The sequence below is a fragment of the Scleropages formosus genome, chromosome 9, assembly GCF_900964775.1.
Source record: "Scleropages formosus chromosome 9, fSclFor1.1, whole genome shotgun sequence".
Lineage (NCBI taxonomy): Eukaryota > Metazoa > Chordata > Actinopteri > Osteoglossiformes > Osteoglossidae > Scleropages > Scleropages formosus.
Window position 1 is genome coordinate 23,601,667 of NC_041814.1, and position 21,131 is coordinate 23,622,797.

Genomic DNA, 21,131 nt, shown 5'->3' on the forward strand with positions numbered 1-21,131 from the left:
ATACAAATTTCAACACTGAGAATGAGAAATAAACCTGTTAATTGTGACATTGGCAGTAAAATGAAAAATGTCTTCACAAATGGTATTTCTTCTGAATAACAGTATGAGTGTCTCACTGTAAACCACTGACAGAACCTGCTTCCACACAGGCAAGGGACAGAAAATCACTTGCAAAGGTCACCTCTAGATTGGTGTCACAAAAAAATCCACAATGTCAAGGGTCAGCTCCAGGCAGATTACCAGATAAATTTAGCTAAGAAACCAGGAGAAGTTTCGTCCATATCAGTAACAATAGGAGACTAAACAGGGCAATATACAAATTCTAAAGCTTCGAAATGATAAGCCACGCAAACCATCTGTCACTAATGGTATATGCTCCAGACACCAGCTGCTTGGCCAGAGAAATACGTAATAAAAATCCAGGAATTCCGAGTATTGCTTTTTTCATGGCATGAACACAACTGTTTTAAAACATAGCATTTAAGGACAAAACAGTTTTATAGGAACTGTTGTATTGTAAGGTGTATGATTTAACAGAGAATGTGGTATAAGGTGCAGGCTTTAACAGTTCACGATGAAATTGAAACAGTGAAAAAAGACAGCATTACTTTTCTCCATGGCATTTTACATGATTCTATATAAGCTTAGAAACGCACTCGTACACGAAGAAGGGAACGTACGCTTCCAAAGGACAAAGACCACTAACTATTACAACCCAATATAACTCATGCCATGGACTGAGACCAAACAGACTTTAGAGCTTATTTATATTGATATTATTGATATTAATAATTTCAAAGCACTTGTATGAGATTTACCGCAGGTAAAGCAGTGGAAAAAGTCCTTATTAGAACTAATGCCAGCAGCATCTCCTGATTCCACAAGCACATTAACACCTTCAGTGGAAGCTGTGGATGTACCTGAGCAGCACCTGAGCTCACAAGAAGAGCACTGTGGCAGACTATGATGACAAAGTGTCTGAAAGAGTGGATGGAGGTGTTCCATGCAAGGTGCTTAGATGAGCAACAGCTCAGCTGCCACTGGGGATTTATCCCTGTTGTGATGGGGACTGCCGATGAGGCGCGTACAATGGCAGCTGTAGTCCGAGCTTCTGACACGCACCTCACTTCTTCCACCAAAACTGGGCATGCTGCATTCTCCTCTTCTCTTTAAGTCGCCCAACGTACTTACAGTGCGATGGGGATAATCTGGAGATTAGCATGTGTCCGTTTCCTTAGCAAGTGCCCTTTTGGGGGATGGAGACGATGGCACCTGTTAGCGGCCTCGGGGCACCTCCTCCGCAACCGGGAGACACACTAATCTCTGCTGTGAGCCTGCGGTGATTTACTGCCCACTTCACATTCGCATGCCAGAGGATGCTCTAACATGCCAAAATGAAAAAGATATAAAACACATCAGTGCTTTTCTAGTATCACATTTCTATGTAGTTCATTTTATTTGTTTTATTTCTTCCTGAGTACTGACGAAATTTGAATTCCTTCCCCTCTTTGTTTATATGACGAGATTAATGAAAATGTTGCCATTACATGGGGTAATGGGACCTCTGCAAGAACAAATTCATTAAAGATGCCATGCTACATGGTCTCTATGTTAATCAGGCAACTAATGATTCGATAAACACAACGGTGTGTATCTGACTAATGAAGAAACCCACATTTTTCATAAAAAAGTTCCTTAAAGTTCAGTGGATAAGGGAAATGAAATTATAAAAGTCGCTATTCTCAGTGATTATCATAATGTACACAGGCTTCAGTCTGAAAGAGCGATGTTAATAATGTTTGTGAATAATTCAAAGGGGACTGGACACAAAGGCCGGCTGAAGAAAATGACCTTGATTCTTCTCAATTTTCTGACCTTGTCTTCAGCAGCAATCAGCAGCATCTTCCACAAAGGCCGAGAGATTGTGTCCCTTGGACTGAGCAGCAAGGCGATGCGACGTGTCTAATGTCCTTAAGCTATACTCACGCAGCCTAACTGAGGTACTATTTGACAGTAAATGACCAGCATAATTTCTCCATTTCTGTAGCTACTCAGTCAGTAATAGGAGAAAAATCTGAACGACCCCCATGCGATAACATGAAAGTGTAACCATTACCAAAGCGACACAGTGCATTATGAATACACCTATTGTGAGCCGACGACCAGCGAGTTATTATTCAAGTCGGAAACGGATAAATATTGTAATTTTAGGTAAAGGCATGAATTTCTTTTATGCCTTTATCTGTGAAACATTGCGAGGGAAAAATGCTCAATACAGCAGTAACTGCTAAAACATCTCTTTTTGGGGCAGGGTTTATAATCGATGTGGAAGTACTACCGGGACATGAATTTGTAAGTAGCGGTGCCACATCGATTATAGCTAATTAAAAAACAGAAACAATGGAGATGTTGTCAGTGACAGGCTCGCATAGGCCATGTCACAGCCCACATCCTTCTCTTCCTACCTCTCGCACGGGTTCCCCTCAAGTGCCCCCTGCTCGCTTATCTGATTAGTGTAACAATTTATGGACCAGATCAGCCTTGTGCCACAAAGGGATCCAGGGCGTCCGGCACCCTGGGGGTGCTGTTTCGCAGGGCGGCCTCAAACGGCTGGGACGAGGCGTGAAGGACGAAGAGCGATGACCCGGTGGCATCTCACACCGGGCACCCGCGGGGGTCGTTAAAGGCAACCAGTTGAGGCGAATTGACAGTGATCCCATTAGGGGGCCTCTGGCCATTCGCTCTGCTGGTCCTGTCCCCCCTCCCCGCTGCTTGGGTTCCTTTTAATCAAATTTCAGTTTCACGCCTCATGGCCGCCTTTCAGTTCCTTCCAGGATGCCACCCATAGGGAGAAGGTCTAGTAATTGTGCTTTTATTCAACTTTAAGGTTTATTTTAATCAAGTTTGCTGCGGGGTGAACGAGGGTTTGGCCCGTGCTGTTATCTGTTCAGATCCCCCTTGGTGCCGAGTGGAGTGACTAAACCGAAAAGACAACGGAAAGTGATAATAACAACAGCTTGAACACATTTACACGGATACGCAACTCCTCTCCACCGATTTCAGGGGATGATCAGATTTAATCAAGCATGTCAGCGAAGTTAAGACAAAGGACGAAGGGACTCGAAACGAAAAGTTGCCATCGGATTGTGAGCCTTTGCCACTGTGTTCTCTCAGCCTTAAAGCGCATTTGTGGCTTAATCTCTGTTGCAGGGCAGAACTCAATATTTAGAACCACCTCCTGAAATCCTTACGTTTTACCACGTTTCCAATGGGATCCGGGGAACGTTGATGTTCAGAATTCTCTTATGTGAGGAATAAGTATTTTACAGACACCACCCAACAGAAAAAGACTATTAGTGCAATGCTCAGATTTAGAGAGGGACAAACCAATGAACAGGAAAAAGGACTCTGTGGTATGGTCTTGCTAAAACCATTTGGGATTTTGGTTCATAATCCAAAGGTCTGATGAGCCAAAAAAAAACACGTGGGGTGCATTTTTGGGTTCTTTAAAGCAGCTGGGATCCATAGCCCGCAAACGCAAATCTTATGCCTTATCTTCTATTCTGTTTTTCCCATTTTCAGATTGTTATTCTGAGCTCAATGAACTTTACACAAACAAGTTCAAGTCAGTTGGTCTTCTGCTTGTGATCCATGCAGCATGCGGATATAAAAATACTTCTGAAGCCTTATTGCAACATTAAATCCAAATTAGGTACTGTTTCATGCAAGAGTCTCCATGGTAACTCCGCTAAAACTGTATCTTCCGGGACAAGGGCAAGGCATAAAAGACACAGTGACTATGATGTAAATAATTTTGTCCATTGATGGTTACACTTGAAAACATACTGTTTAGTGCCATTAATTCTTGATATTAATATAAAATAAAACAGTAATTAGTTCATTCTGAGCAGGTTGTCGCAGTGTGGTGAATAAGATCAGTCACAGTGAACCTTTTGCTGCCTGTAACTGTCAATGAAGGACACCTGAGAAAACTGTGCACCACTGCGCTGAATCGTCGAAATGATTGACGGCAGGACAAATATAGCCCTGTTCTGCTACATAGCTCCAGAGCACCCGCACTTCACCTCCTGAGGGACGGAGCAGAGTGACTACAGATGCACACCTCATACTGTAAGTCCTTCACGATGGATACACTGAAGGGCAAAGTGGGCTATTTTCTCCATTTATGTTGTAGCCCTCTCAACCTTGAAAAGCCAACACACCCCCAGCTCCCAAACACACACATATACACAGAAATACTGAGAGACTGAAGATTTCTTGCTGCCATTCGCTGGAGGCATGAATGTAAGCAAGCATGCGTAAAACGACCACCCTGCACCCTACGTTGTGGTGGTCCAACTCACCGAAGCACAAAGCAGGTTAACGGGGCCATTAATGGACACCCAGCATTACGAGCCCCGAGGCATGGATTGTGACAGCCCGCATTAGGCTGCAGATTGCCGGTACACACATTGCTCCAGATACTGTCTCGTGGACACCATGTAAGCCTTCATTACCATTTTTTACTGTCGGGTATCAGTGCTCTCCAGAATTGGGAATGACATTTAATTTGTTGTGAACTTCTCCAAAGTTATCATTTAATTATTTTTCTCTAGTTATTTATGTGCAGGGGTACGGTGGCGCAGCAGGTTTGGTCAGCTCATGCGCTCTGGCTAGTCTGGGGTTCAAATCCTGCTTGGAGTGCCTTGCAATGGATTGGTGTCCCGTCCTGGGTGTGTCCCCTCCCCCTCCAGCCTTACGCCCTTTGTTGCCAGGTTAGGTTCTGGTTCGCTGTAACCCTTCTTGGGACAAGCAGTTTTCTACCAATGTGTGTGTTATTAACATATTATTTCCATTATTGTCCACTGTAACAGGACAAGGTCCTTGGTTTCATACCCTACAGTCATACTATGAGGTATATCCACTTGAGTTACAAGATTTGGACTTTGTGAAGACAGACACACACACACAAACTGCTGGTCCTGAGCAGAGCCACGGCGAGCCAGAGCCTAACCTGGCAACACAGGGTGCAAGGTTGGAAGGGGTCGGGACGCAGCCGGGACGGGACACCAGTCCATCACAAAGCGCCCCAAGCAGGGCTCAAACCTCAGACCCACCAGAGAGCAGGGCCCGTGCCCCCCACCTTGTGAAGAGTTTCATCTAATACCCCTACTTCAGCTTAAGAGGCATTTCTTTGTATTTAAGAGAACCAAATTTGGATTTTGCACATGTTCCAACAGCTCCGTGACACTGGACAATAACATTTACATTTGCAATGTGTTATAACAACTGATATTAACAGCTGAAGTAACTGTCATCTTTAACTGAATTTGGTGATATTTTGGAATAAATGGGTGCCAGTCATGGGTCTCAGGAATGCATAAAAGTTTTACTATTGAAACTAATGTTAATTATGTCTCCGAGCTACAAGAATTCGCCTTATAAAGGGTTTTCCAGGAACACATTACCTTCTTAACTTATGAGAGCACTGTATAGTGGAACATCTCACCAGATGAATAATAGTACTGCAGTTTACACTGTTTGTCCCTGTACTATACCACAATAAAGCAGAAATTATGTTTACTTTCTCCTCGAAGTACATTAAACACAAGTAATGCTGCAAAAAGTTTACACATACAAAGGTCAACGATAATATGTGTTACATGAACTGGTTTATACTACTGTGTAATGTTAACAGTCGTAAGCTAGGGTGGTGTGGTGACGCAGCGGGTTTGGCTGGGTCCTGCTCTCCTGTGGGTCTGGGTTTCGAGTCTTGCTTGGGATGCCTTGTGACAGACTGGCGCCCCATCCTGGGTGTGTCCCTTCCCCCTCCAGCCTTACGCCCTGTGTTGCTAGGTTAGGCTCTGGCTCACCGCGGTCCTGCTTAGGACAAGCAGTTTCAGCCACTGTGTGTGAGTTATAAGGTAATAAAGTTGTGTTGTTTTACCAAATATATTTAATCAGTATCATTCTTCTGTTCACTTCCCTTTTTGCCCAAATTCTAAAGTATGAACAGGAGTATTTAATGCTAGCACTAATATTCTGCTGCATATTGTTTTATTTTAGATGGAACACTATAGTCGGTGATGTTTGCTTCAACTCGGAATTTTACATTTTGTTGCAGCTATATTGGAAATACATACACTTTACTGGGGGGGGGGGGGGGTGCAGCAGTGCAGCGGGTTTGGCCTGTGCCTGCTCTTTGCTGGGTCTGGGGTTCGAGTCCTGCCTCTCACGCCCTGTATTGCTGGGTTAGGCTCCAGGCTCGCCATGACCCCACTTGGGTGGGACAAACGGCTTCAGACAATGTGTGCGCGTGTGCATACATTTAACTTGATATTTCACGGTTTGTACCGTAACCATACACTGTTTGCCGTCTATTGATAACATAGAAACATTGATTAAATTAGTGGTAGGTTTAGCAACCGATATGGAACATGCACTCAAACACGTTGAAACTAATTGACTAGTCACTCGTGAGGTTGAGCTGAACCTGCAACATCCTTCCCAGTTCTCCACAAACCCAGTCCCTTAACCACTTGCTTTCTTTCTGCATCCCTTTGTCAGTAACAGAGTGTTTCCTTCATACGTGGACAGACAGGCCACTTGTGTTTTCCTTCCTGGGGGAAACACCGCACATGTTTTCGTGCCCCCGCACGCGTTCAAGGAGCGGAGGAGACCTTGCCGTGAGGCAGCGGAATACCTCTGAGGATGGCTCGCATTTGCTGCAAGACAGAAGTGTGCCACACGGATATCACACTGACATTTCTGAATTGCCTTTGTGGGAAAATTTAATTAAGTCCCTTCAATTCTGCCTGCAACGAAAAGTCGTAAAGGGGAAAGACCGTGTTCACCAACCCCACCGTCCTTTCTACTGGAAAAAAAACACAAGAAACTTTTTTTAACGTTACACTGGAGCCTTCTCCTTAATGGTGTTTCTCAGAGAAGCTGTATGGGCTGCAGCGCTGTGTTGTTGTTTGCCCATCTGTGCATTAAGCATCTTTATTTACAAGTACATTTCTCTTATTCTACTCTACTTACCCAAGAAGCACCGGCATGAATAAATCTCCATACACCAATGTGCCAAATCCTAATTCACTTTCCAGCATTTGGCATGTTTGTTGCCCAGATATATGTGTACTCCAGCGATGAATAGTGTACAGTAGATATCATTATAAACAGGAAGCATGGGTTGTCTCCCCAGAGGCATGTTGGTAAATTGCCCTTGCCTATACGTGGGGACCTGGGTTCAAATCAAATCCCTGCTGGGAAGCATTAGCTATTTGTGGCAAGGAGGCTCGGGGGACACAAAATGGATTGTGTTTTTTTGGGTGAGTGAAATGACATGGGTTCTCTACCCCTTGTTGCCCACAGCGATACCCATGGTGATACCTATCCCCAACCCACTTTTTTTGTAGGTGGAATCGGATGAATAAAATATACATAAGTTTTAAATTGCCTCACGAAGCCTGCAGTCCACCAATCAAAATAATTGCTTCTCACACCATGCACACATCATCTTTTGAAAATATGTGGAATAGAACGATACCACTCATCATCCACTAAGTTCATTATTGTACAGCCATCCTTTGTCTAAATATGCAGAACTTTCATTGCATTAATGCTAAGAAGATAGAAAATGACAGTAGGAATGCCCAGCAATGTTCAAGTCATGTCTCTGCTGAGTTGCAGATACATCATCCAGTGAGCTCCATCATCCCGCCACAAGTCTCCAAGCTCCCATCACAGTCTCCCATTGCCTCCTGAGAGAGCAACCTTCTGTGGTCTTTTGTGGTTGAGCGCTGAAAATACACTTCATCCTTTTCTGCTCAAGCCCTCAAGAGAGGGAATTAACCCTACAAAATCAGCATATTTCACACATGCACTCGGTATCTGCTGTGTCATGTGTGGCGCCCTTTCCGTTCAACAGGAGCATGCCATACCATGATTCATGCCATACATTTTCATAAACCTAGACAGGGGATGACAGTAAGTACTATGCATGAACATTTGGTAGATCATTTGACGTGGGTGACTGCTTTATTCAATGATGGCCCATTATTCTGCTTCAACAGCCCATCTGAGGTTGTTCTGCTGTATGAAATATCAGCTATCTGGTGGCACTCGGGTTCCGAAACTCTCTTTCCCATCAAAGAAACTGTGGAGGCCAAAGGACCCGCAGTACCTGTAATCTAATGGGTCCTTTCTTGTCTGATTATGAAAGCAGGTTAAAGAGGATTTAGAATGGGGCACGCAAAGGCTTGCCTGCTCCCGTTATGTCCCTCTGGAAAGTGCTACAAAACTATCACACTGCGGCAGTGAAGATGATATGGAATCCTGATCCCCATGAACAGGAAAAGTGTGAGGGCGTTGGGCCATTCCCGGTCCAATTTAAAAGTGGAACCTCCAAATGGCAACTTAACAGGCACATTTATAGATAACACATTAAGTATAATATATCGCTATGCCAAGCCAGGCCTTTGTAGCCATTTTTATCGAGTGGCAACTTTGATGCAGCGAGCCCATGCAGCCAGAGTCAAGTATATTTTAATAAAAAAATAAATAAATAAAAAACAGAGCCTGAATATTGTAATGAACTGCATTACTGAGGAGTGTCATGTTCGAGCGGGAACAGGTGTTTTTGCTGTAAATAGCTGAGAATTCTGGGAAAAATGTAAAACTGTTGTTCAACTGCTGTGGGGGCTGACAGGGATTATAAGGGAGTGAGTACCTGTTGAGCAGTGTAAAAAGACTGTAAAAGGCTGCAGAGGCTAGCTTGAGGAGAAGGGGTCCTTAGACCGAGAGAATTATTTCCATTGCTACGCCAATGCCTCTCACTGTGTGCTGGTGTTCCAATAAACGTTTACAACGAACGCCGTCTGTGCATCCTTCTTTGCCTAATTCGAACCCAGTCCGCCGCGCACTACGATACAGTGAACCAGTTGATAGCGTTCCCTGAAAATTGCCAACATCTATTACATAAGCATTGACTGCAGTTTACAAAAGGGTGACAGGAAGGGTTTGCCAGTGCTGATGCTGTGCTTGTAGACTTGGGAGATGTGACTAGTTGACTGAGGGCGGCACAGGCCTCAGCGTTCGATCCAGATGGGATTTGTGACTTCGCCGCTTCACTTTAGGGTGATGTGCTGGCCACAGGTCTTCAGGGTAAACTCTGAGATCATACTGACGTGCTGCTCGTTTGCCAAAGTTCGACATATCTTTGCTTTGTTGCCCCTCCAGCTGGGAAGAAATCCCTGCCGCGACAGCCTGAGAAAGCTTTTATGGAGTTTCCGTCTTTTACGTCTCCGTCCAAGCTGGGGGAAAGGACACTGCCGTACTGAGTAATGCACTGGCCTTGGCATCATTAGATGCAACAGGAGCATAATGCTCCCTGCTGCTTCATCACAGCGCTGGACCTGAGGTCGTGTTTATGAACCACCACCACCACCATCTGAGCATGCGGGCTGGGAAACATCTCCTTAATTAGAAAGTTCAGGCAGGCTTAAACGTTTCTCGAGATGGTGGCAGAATGAAATAAAAGGAGGAAGATTAGATTGGAAAAGGAACAGCATTTGGCATGAAGATTTCATTAGCCTTCTTGACGTGTGACGTGTAACCAGATTCGAGTCACATTTCAAATGTCAGACCCATTTGTCCCACTGTAATGGATATCCACTAAAAAGTTTATCGTGGCCCTGACAAAATTTATACTGATAATGGCAGATGTGTGTGTGGATTCGGTTCGGTTTACATATAAGCCAAGGTTTGAATATAAACTGATTAACGAGAGCAGGTACTCAAAGAAGATTTGTAACTCAAACATTTTTTCGCTCCGGGTTTTTTCTTTGTTGAAGTACGTTACGTTTGGAGTGGTGCGGGCACAAAGCTGCATGACCTTTTGTAGGCATGCCTTGGAGCTGGCATTCCATCCCACGGCTGGTATTTATTGAGACGGATGCACACACCAACTTGTGTTTGTTGAATATTCGCTAAGTCCCAGAGAGGCTTCCCTCTGCCGGGGGAACAGCTGGTAGTGTAGTGGTTAGCGCTCCAAAGGTCGCAGGTTCAATCCCCACCTCCAGCTGTAGTACCCCGAGCAAGGTACTTACCCTAAATTACTGCAGTAAAATTACCCAGCGCATAAATGGGTAAATAAGTGTAAGCTTGTAACAACTGTAACCTTGACATTGTAAGCTGCCTTGGAGAAAAGCGTCAGCTGAACGAATAAACGTAAATGCACAAAAGCATTTTCCTTGGTGCAGCAGCATGCTGTGACACAAACCCCGTAGACAAACGACAATGCCACTTGGTGTAGACCCCGTATGAATACACAACAAGGCCATTACCACTGCCAGCAACCCTTTCCAGCATCCCACGCAGGTTACCTGTTAGTCACCCTACTCATGACTTGAGCGAAAGGGTTCTGTATGTAACACGGAATAAAGAAGGTGAACTCATATTTCAGTGACACCACACTCAAGTCACATGAAGAAATCTTGTACATAAAATATCCTCCTTACACATAATCCTCTGAGTGAGGCAGCATGACTCATACCCGGCAAGTACATACAAATTTAAAATATTCAAAGAGACCAAACCTTTAAATAGGAGCATTGAATAGCGAAGACGTTGAAGGTCTTTGAAATACTTCTAATGATGTGTGCACAAATGTGGCTCCGAAGAACCCCTTTCCTCAGGATCATCATCACCCTAAAAGACCTATATCTGGATAGGTGGGATCTCTAATGAACAATAATTAAGACAGGCACTTTTTTAATACGAATAGGATTACTGATGTCGGCATTCCATCTGAAGAGATTAAAGGTAATTCATAAAACTTCTTGATAGTCATTTATAAAACTAACTAATGGATCCCTTTCCAGGAGTGAGTCTGGGCATCTGTAACACACAATACACATCCACTTCACAGTCATTGTTGCCTTTACGACTTTTCGTTTCGCCCAGAAGTAGCCTGAGGGCCACATGGTAAACTGATAAAATTTTTTACCAATCCTCCACTTTCTTTGCCCTCACTTGACAGTAATCCAGGTAAGAAGGGGGAGGACTCAGGACAGGCTGTGCTTTTCAACTTGGCTGAAGGACGGTGTCACGGAGAGCCCGGGAAATCGTTATCCCTCTCTCTTTTCAGGACCCAGCTGTGCCTGCACCTCAGAGCACAACCTCACGCTCCGTGTTCAGCGCTCTGTCCCCCGGCACGGTAACCTTAACGATGGCTAGGGAACCGAGTTAAAATTCCTCTCATTAGCGCTGCATCGCACCGAGAGCTTCGACGCCAACGCTGGTCAGTCCCTGTCACATGTACTTTGGTTTGACTTCTACTCTCCAGCACAAACAGAAAGCCACACCGTTTCATTTTTAATTATTTAAACATTTCTATTTCCGAGACACTGCACCCCATATCAGCTTGTTATACTGACAACTTATAATACGTACAGATTTTCAGATATTTTTCATTACAGCCTCATGAATTTTCATTCGGTAAGTGCAAAGCTCTGGTTTGGACCTGCAGTGATTTTGTGTCCCACTTACAGGAACAAATCCTAACTTAAGGGAAGAGAACAACCCAGATGTGTCCCACTACACGGAGGTGAATAGTAAAGCACCTCGTCGACGTCCTTCTGAGAGATCACCTCAGGTGTACCCGCGCCTACCGCTGCCGTTCATTAAGTGGTTAACTATTTATAGAGGCTCTGGGTGGGGGTTCCAGGGCACAGCTTGGCCCATCGGGCTGCTGGGTACTCAGGCTGTGAACTGAGAGCAGCACGCTAGAGAGACCAGCCCTGGGCTGGCTGCTACTTCCATTATTCATGTGTGGGAAAAACGAGGGGCTCGGGGGGCAGAAGGGTGTGTTCTGGGGCTGCACTCTACTATGGAAGACTTGCCTCTTCCTCGACCACAAGCTGTAAACATGTAACTATGCCAGTCCACGGAAGGGACCCGCAAATGTCAGCAGCGCCCAGATTTAAACCCCAGGGCCTGGGCGGACAGCAGTTCCGCATGCCGACTGGCCACCGCAATGTCCGAGCACTCCTGAGTCCGCGTGCCTCCAAGGTGACGCCGCACGGCGCCCGGTGGCTTCAGCAGGGTCTTCGGTAGGATTGTAAAGGCTGCCAAAAATGAAGCCCGTCAGAGCGAGCTTGGAGAGACGAATGGCCCTGTATGAAGGAGGCGCCGACGTGGAGCGAGTCCAGAAGAAGGTTTTTCCAAGTTCAGAGTGGCTTGTGTAACTCCGATGTTGTGTTTGGTTTTCAGCCATGGATAAACAGCAGACCGATCAATGCGCTGTATTTTGATCTCCCCCTAAATTACTTCTAACATCTTGCAAAAGTGAGACTAAAGTAATGAAAATGGATGGACGGGACAGAAATAATTGAATGTCATTTTCACTGTAAAAAGGGAGTATATTGAACAAAGGGTATAGTAAGCAAATACAAACATATACATACAGTACATAAACACAGCAGGTGTATATGTGAAAGGAAAAAATATATATTTATATGAATATTTGGAAAACGCAAAAAAAAAATCACGAAAGCTGTTCTTTTTGTTAAATTATTCAGCACTCTGCTGCGTGTTATTTCTGAAATGCCATGCATTCAGCAAGATTACAACACTTTCTGATATTTTGACTCACAAGCCGAGGTCGTAAATCAAGTAAGGAACGATGCCGAGGCTGAATCACACGTGATTCATGCGACAGCCGTGGAACAAAGCGAATGTGCAACAAAGTGAGTGACGTTATACCTCTGGAAAAGCATCAGTAACAGGCATGTGTATCACACAAGGCCCAGTGCAATACGGGCCACATCTTTGTGGTCCCACTTGGCGAAAGGGGGGTGGGGGCTGTTTTTCAAGTGCCAACAAGGAGTGGGGCATCTCTGGCAAGAGGATGTTTCGATGATATACTCTCCCGGCGGGCAACATTATCCCATGGTGTTTTAAGCACTGTCCGAAAGACTCATCTTAACTTTCGAGTGATTGAATCTCATCAGCATTCCACGATGGTGCGGATGACTTATGTTGAGCGGCGCAAGATTTAGGAGCTGCTCTATTCTGGTTGGCCATGAGCGTAAGGCCCTTGTGTGCTCTGGACAATGGATATTAAATATCCGTGGCAGTTTTCTACAGCCTATAAGTATTGTTCAGGAGAGCTGAAAAATTCATTAAAAACTGATCTTTTTAGGTGAAATGTCTGCTCTGCCGACCGCGTCTGAATTAGCAACTCATAAGAATATTCAGCCGCAGAAAGAACTGAATAAAAAGAGATGGCAGTTTTCACTGGTGTGTCGTTGTGACAACATCCATGCCCCCCCCCGGGAATGATCTCAGAGATATGCCAGCATCTGCACGGTCAAGATTCCAGAGCTTAAATTGGGGGTAATGACACTGCCAGCAACTGAACGGAAAGCCCACGGGAAGTGTGGCGGCAGAGGGACCGTCAACAAAGGGCAGAGCCTCTGGCAACTGCATCGCCGTGTTACTTGTTAGGAAGGGCTTACAGTGGATTTCAGAGGAACTGAGCAATATTCTGGGAACAGATGAGGGGGATAGAAATGATTTGTGAGACTTGTCCTCGACGATGACAGCGCTTTCAGACGTAAAAGCTAAACAACTCAAACACAAAGTCTGCCATCACTATTGCAGATAAATTATCTGTGTTCAAATCCAGCTGTACACATATTAATGTGTCAGAGTGAACACTTTTTCTGGTCCTGCTAAACAACTGAGTACTGCAACCTCTGCAGCTAAAGCACTCCTGTAAATAACCGTTCTGTAAATGTGAAGTATGTAATGATACAAACTTGATTTTGCTGCTGGCAAATGCAGGTTGATGAAAAAATATGTCCACCCGAATACAGGAATTTGGTTTGATACAATAATTCACAACCTCTTGTTGCCGTCAATTCCAAAGAGAAACTCGAAGACAAGAACCGAAAAGCTGCAGCATCAAACAGGCCACGTCACTCCTTGGCGTGTTGAACGTTTATTACCGCTGTTGTTGTTAAATTGTTGAAGGTTTGGGCATTCTATACTCCAAGTGTGCGTGATGCAGTTTCATGCAGACAAGCAGCAGAAATGGAAGCTTTGCCCAGTGATGGTGGACCCATGTCTGTACGCTTACGCTCTACCTTGACAAGACCTGTGGCCAAAAACTTTCTAACAGATGCTGCCTCTAACTTCACACCAGCCTTTGGAGAGCAAAACCTAATTTTCTTTGAGCTGTATTGAACATCTTCAAGCTCCAAGTAGTCTGAGAGAAAGTGCTCCTGATTTTTCTTTTTTTTTTTTTTTTTTTTTAACGCTTTCTAACTACAGCGTGAAACAGAAAACAACTGGGTGAAAGGACAGAGTGGAAAACTGGACATTTTAGCTTTGATTTCCTCAGTATCTTATTGGTATTGTGGTTGCTACTAGTTCTTTTAAAGAGTTGTGATGCAGGAGAGATGTAGAGCTATGGTTAAAAAAAAGCCAAGGCCCAAAGTGAGGAGGGCCTTACCTTAGCAGCCACTGAGGAGCTGGGTTTCTCCAGAAGGTCCCAGAGCTTCTTCCTCTTGTCTGGGCAACAGGTGTTATCAAACTCCCCCTCGCCCTCTCTTTCCCTGAGCGTCTCGGCCTCCCGCCTCAGCTCCTCGTTCATCTGCTCCTTCTTCTGGTGGTAGCGCGCCTGGCAGCACGACTCCAGGTAGATCTCGTCGATGCCCCAGTAGTCAAGCTCCTGGCCGAAGGACAGGGCGCACATCTCCTCCATCATGTGCAACTTGCCCGTCCGGTAGAAGTTGAGGATGGAGGTGAACGCCCCAGGGTGCCTGTCGAAGAAGTACTCGTTGTCGTTCAGGCTGTAGTCGTCGCAGACCTCCATCAGGGTCTCGTGGGTGTTGCAGTCGCGGAGCTTGCCCAGCCTGGTGCGAGGCAGCCTGTCCAGGGTTCTCCACAGGACCTCGTGGTTCAGACCGCCCACATTTATGCGAACTCTCCTGGACCGGGCCTTGGTCCGAATGATCTCGATGGGTTCCGGAGGGAGGGAGCCTGCAGGCCTGGGGTTGCTTTTCGGCAATCCAGAGCCTGGCTTCTCCGCCATAATGAATGGGTAAATGTATGTTGCTTGCCAGAAAGAAAAATAAAGAAAAAAGGGGGAAAAAAACTATGTTGGATCCTCTTTAGACAAGTCCCTCCATGGCTGAAATGAAACAAAAAAAAAAATAACTAATCGAAGAAAAAATTATTATGCATGATCTACAAGACACACTGCCTTGCAAAGTTACTACAGAAGCCTGAAAAAGTGGAAATATATATACATACACATACCTGATGTATATATTTTCTTAATCATAGAATAGCTCACTGTGTGGCACGAGGGAAATTTGTAACTAAATGTCTCAACACAGGTCGGAAATTTGTGAATTGTAACAAGTGCAACTTTTCAAGAACTTCCCACCAAATACTGGTAGTGGGGGGAGGGGGGCATGGAAATACCAACATACCTTCATTTTGTCACACATGCAACTTTTCCTCGCACAGGAACATTTCCTTAACTTTCCACTCCAAACATGGCAGGCTTAAAACGGCCTGTATATTTAGCAGTAAATCCCCAGCACGCACTCTTCTTTATCCAGTTTATATTTACCTCAAATGGGGCGCTTTGTGTAACAGCCGCGCTATTTAAAACTCACAACACTGGGTTCGATCGCAGCGCAATCACGCACCGGGTTCCGCCGCCCCAAATACTGGAAACACCCTCTTCGTCGTCACCTGTGACTTACCGTGGTATTAACTCGGTGGCTGCGGCGGCGAGCGCGCGCGAGCCGCGCGTCTCGCTTTATCTCCTCAAGGTTACGGTTGTTACATAAGACAAAGTCACACAGGATAACGGCTCAGTCCAGCCTGGCCTGGAAAAAAGTTCTCCATCGTTTCAGATTTAAGGAGGGAACAAAAAATTAGCGCGTGAAAGTCCTGAACCGTATATATTAGCAGTGAGAAGCTTCGCTCGTGCAGCTGTTTTATGACACGTTTCCGCGGCCGCCGCAGGAGCGCGACTCTCATGTGTCGTTTATGGATGAGCGCGAGGAACATTATCAACGGGTTATATTGTGTCCATCAGTATTTTAAGCACGTACGCTGATCCTTTTCTCTCTCTCTCTCTCTCTCTCTTTTTTTTCAACCACAAACCCCAGATCGCTGCCATGTTACATGTATCCGGACGAGCAACAGTTTCTACTCCTTCTTTTCTGCGGGTTTCTAACGGAGGGGCTGAAGCGCGAGTGAAGCAGCACGTGAAAAACACGTGAAAACACGTGAAAAATAGCCCGCAGGACAGCATTTATCTTGATTGATTTATTCATCTATTCTTATTCTTATTCTTATTCTTATTATTATGTGCTGGGTTGGGTGCACAAGGGCTCCGCAGTTAATCTGAGCGATAGATGGCTTAGTTTAATTAATACTGTCAAACTTGTGAAAAACGGATTCAGTCGACCTTTTTTGCATTTTTTATTTTTAAAAAATTATTATTCTGTGCTCTTCTAGATTATTTTTTTCTTCATGTTATAATATTCTAACAGATTCTCTTTTTTTTTTCCCCCCTGGAGTAAATCACAGTCAGTGCTGTACCTAACAGTGTAAAATACACGCCTCCTCTTGATACTGATGTCAACGACCAAACGCAGTCCTCCTTGGCAGCGTATATTATTATTATAATGTGTACATACACGTAAGTCATATAAATCAGTCTAAACACAGTGGAACCGTGTAAATACAGTACAGAGTGAACCCAGAGTTCTGCATCTCCACTAAAGTAGCGCGGACGCGTGTCATTTCCACGCTCACACTGCATCCCGCAGATGACTGTCAGCAGCGCAGACGGAACACACGTGTCTTACCTTGTCGAAACGAACCACCTTTCGCATAAAATCCGCTCTTTTGAGAACAGTAAACGAGGAGCGGAAAGGCTTCGGGACTCCCTGTGCCGAGCGGCTAGTAGGACTCAGTCCGCGCTCTGTGTGGAAGCGTCGCGGAGTGGCTCTGCTCTCCTCATCATGTTGCTCATCAAAATATTGTCATGTACATACAACAGAATGCTTATTAAAAGACATCCAAGTATGGTGTCAAAATAAAGAACCTGCGAAAGACCGCCGCTCTGCGCGCGGACCCTCGTCTCCACGCGTTGTCTGCAGATGCCGCGCGCGCGATAAGGACGGGAGGGAGGGGGACTGGGGGGGGACAGGCGCGCGGTGTGGAGCGGGCGAGCGAGCGAGCGAGCCGCACGGCGCGGGGCGGCACGCGCAGCGCGCGCACACAGCGCAGGGACTGGGCGAGGCGGAGGGCGAGCGAGCCGCATCACCGCCCCCCGGAGGTGAAGCCTAATTGGATTGGGCTCGCGCGTGGCCGAGGACAGCGGCGCGCTGGGGCGCGAGAGAGGGCGCGAGAGGGAGAGAAACGCGTCTCTCCTCCATCTCCAGCATCTCCCCGAGGCAGCGGGAGCTCCAGCTCCGGCGCGCGCGCCACCTCTGCCGTGGGGCGGTCCCGGGGATTTATTTCGAAGCGCAAACCCTCCGCAGTCGAGTGGTGGTGGTGGGGGGGGGGGACACTTTCATATTTCATATTTCCTGAGTGCCTGAGAAGTGTGGTCCTGCATTGGAAACCAGTCCAACTTAAAAAAGTCGCCACTTGTTGCTGAGCCTTAAGACTTAAGTTTATGTGAACCAGTTTAGACAGTTGGCTGCAGCACATTCACATGATTGATTCAACAGTTGTGCTCCCGACGCTGCTGCACAAGAAACAGAATCAAAATGACCCCCCGCGCAGGACAAAAATTGCTTCGATGCTGTGGAACAAAACTATATCCGAAAATTGTAACCGAGCATGACTGTTTATCTGACGGTTTTAACGCATGTTTGTGTACCTGTATTAAGTTAACCTTCAGAGGAGTAATACACCCCCCCCCCCCCCCTTCATGTTCTGGAAATCCTGATACGTCCCTCATATTTCTGTACAACTCCTTTGAGTCATAATCATTTTGTTCTGCTCCTTTGTTTTGTGTAAGAGATCGGACTATTTTTGAAATATGTGGGCCGTCCCTAATAATACTTTTGGTCCATTCCAACAATATGCATCATTATACTGAGCACAAGCGATAATAGTTTGATCCGTTCCAATATTTATTTATAACTGCAATGAGTAAAATTTGTGCCATTTTCGGTGTCTGCTGCCTTTGGACATGAAACACACAGGTTTTATTTCCACCTCCTGCAGTGTAGTAACCTTGAGTAACGTATTTATCCTGAATTACAACAAAAAAAAAATTTACCCTAGTGAATAAGTGGATAAATCAATGAAAGTCACTTTGCAGGAAAGTTTCAGATAAATGTAAGTAAATGGTCTGCTGAAATACTTGAGTATAAATACAGTAAGTACTCTTCATACTTTGCAATCTCCCCAATATCTGCCACTTTTACACCCCTGACAGGACTATGCACAGAGTAAACTTGGACACTTCTACAGCTCTTGCACATGGCATGACTGCCCGCTTGTGAGAATAGAAATCCACTCCATATCCTGACGAAACCAAGGTCATAAACTGAAAAAAGGGGACGTTGAATTTTGCTTTGAGATATTTTCTCACCAACACAGGCCTACTTCCTCGAAATGCCATTTGTGCTGCATTACAACACTGATTCCATGACACTCTACAATCAAAGTTATTATTTATTCACGTCGTTTATTTTAAAATGTGCGTAGAAGATTTCCTGTAGAAATTATTTATTTTTCTTGCAGGAGAACATGTGCACCACAGGGGAATTAAATCTCAAAGATTTCAGCTTGTGTAGCTTGTGTAAAGCACAGCCAGCTTTCCAGTACTCACACAGTAACCCAAGGCTGCACACCCTGACCATTAATGCACAAAACAAAAGAGTACAATATTGCTACTGTACTGAGAGGGTCATCAAGGTTTTATCTCTGACAAATGGTGAATGGAACACACAGTGAAGAGTCTGAATTAGCATGAGTCATGACAATCATTATGAGCCTATTACTTGTGTAATCACATTTAATTATACGATTCTCACCCTTTTAATTCTAATGTATTTCATTTTGCAGTCTTTGAATTAGAAATGCTTGTACAGTTTACAGTATTAATCCAATATCCATTATAGAGCTGGATTATGGCTCATGATGCTGCTTCTACCTTAAGGGTGAAAAATTGTGGACCTTTTTATTGTCCTGTATGTATAAATTGGATTACAGCAGTGTCACATTGAGTTTATTCATAGTTAACCTATTCTAAATGAGACTTTTTTGGTGATTCAATAAATTGCCTTTGCGCATACATATAAAATGCCAGTATGTCATCTGTGCTTCACCGAAGGACAGGAGGGGGAATTAATGACCAAGTTGCACCCTTGTTTGTTGTCTACCTCAGGTAAAACTTTAAGTACATCTCAAAAAAGCATCACATTTAACTGACACCTTTCTCCAAAGCAAGTTATAATGTTCAGATACAATTACTTACCCATTTATACAGCTGGGTAAGTTCACTGGAGTAATTTACAGTAAATACCTTGTTCAAGGGTCCTGTAGCTGGGGGTATTATTCAAACCAGTGACCTTTGGTTCTAAACGCAGCAACACTAACCACTTTGCTACCAGCTTCTCAGGCCACAAATCTTACAATTTCTTTGATACTGTAACGTAACACCTCCCAGACAGTGAAATTAGAAAGGCCTGGGTGGAAGCAGTAATTATTAAGTCAACCATCACTACACTTAAATTACAATGTTATAATGATGCACTAAAACACAGTTGTAGCCCTTTCTGTAAAGGTCATCCAAGGCTTAGCAGAGTAAACATTTGTTTATCCTCGTCAATCTAATGCACTGTATGAAGGAAAAGAAGAAATGTGTTGCAATTTATGGAATGCATCCCGAGAATTTACTGTATAATGAAGACACTGATGTTCCTATTTGGAAAAAAATATACTGTTTTCTATTAGCAGTGGCCTCTCGGCTGTTGACAGAGCTTCGGGAAGATATTACCCACACCAACGGCACTCATGCGTGAGGATTCAGGGCTTTGATATTTAACACAGTGTTTGATTTAACGCATGGCTGTAAGAAAGGTTTTTATCATCTATAGATGCCCTGTTGGAACAACAATGTTGGATTAAAAAATAAATGATTGTGGCAGTGAAAATATTCCTTCATTTTATGTTTCTGAGCCTTGCCAACACATCAATTTTAAACTCTGAAAGTAAACATAATTGCACGCAGAATGTCTGATTCTCACTGCAGCCCATATATGTAAAATTTTCACTGTATTTCCATTCTAAGCAAAAGAAGTTCATCAAGGTTAAATACTGGAAAAAAGAAAATAATAGTTTGCTGGGAAGAATCTATAGGGAAATTAGCTGCTGGCATGCAATTTCTGTCAAATAAAATTAAATTAATCCAGTACAGAAGTTATGATGGTTAGTATATAGGTAGATATAATAATAAATCCAAATCACTGAGGAAGTTGACATTGGACCATTCTTAAACTGTAATTAATGTCATCATTTAGATACAGAAGTACAGCATATACAGTAAATACTGAGGGGGGGAGTAAGGAAAAAGGCAAAGAATGTTTCTAAGGAGTAAAACAGAGGTAGTAGGTGGCCTACTGGTTACAACTGTTGTTACATTTAGAATTGAGTGATCCTGCTTTGAAGCCAGGGGGTGCAGTGGCACAGTGGGTTTGACCTGGATCTGCTCTCTGGTGGGTCTGGGACCCAAGTCCCGCTTGGGGTGCCTTGTGATGGCCTGGCATCCCAACCTGGGTGTGTCCCCTCCTCCTCCAGCCCTGTACCCTGTGCTGCTAGGTTACGCTCTGGCTCTCTGTGACCCCCACTCAGAAGGAGTGGCTTCAGCCAATGTGCATGTGTTGTGGGCATGTGTGCTTTGAATCCTCCTCCTCCTGTAATACCCTTCAGGAGGAATTATCCCCTAAGTTTCTCCAGTAAAAGTTACCCATCTGCATAAACAGGTTTTCAAATTCAAGCCCTTTAACATAGTAAGGTGCTTTGGAGAAAAGTGTTGCCTAAATAAATGAAGTCAGCTGCATGTCTTCAACAACGATTGT

At 44.6% G+C, this 21,131-nt stretch overlaps 1 protein-coding gene across 3 annotated transcripts in view; it reads right to left on the reverse strand.

Moving 5' to 3' along the window:
• The window catches only part of kcnb2b (potassium voltage-gated channel subfamily B member 2b), a 71,266-nt gene extending 54,074 nt beyond the window's left edge, over positions 1-17,192 (reverse strand). The window contains exons 1-2 of one of the 3 annotated variants that reach the window (XM_018754002.2): positions 16,899-17,192; positions 14,519-15,199 (exon numbers count right to left, since the gene is read on the reverse strand). In XM_018754002.2, the coding sequence (XP_018609518.2) occupies positions 14,519-15,100 (582 nt within the window). In that variant the 5' untranslated portion in view covers positions 15,101-15,199; positions 16,899-17,192. Of the gene's footprint in view, positions 1-14,518; positions 15,200-15,503; positions 15,539-15,782; positions 15,830-16,898 lie in introns of those variants that run through there. The other 2 variants (XM_018754003.2, XM_029254955.1) reach the window with 2 other exon arrangements.
• Positions 17,193-21,131: the final 3,939 nt, after the last annotated feature.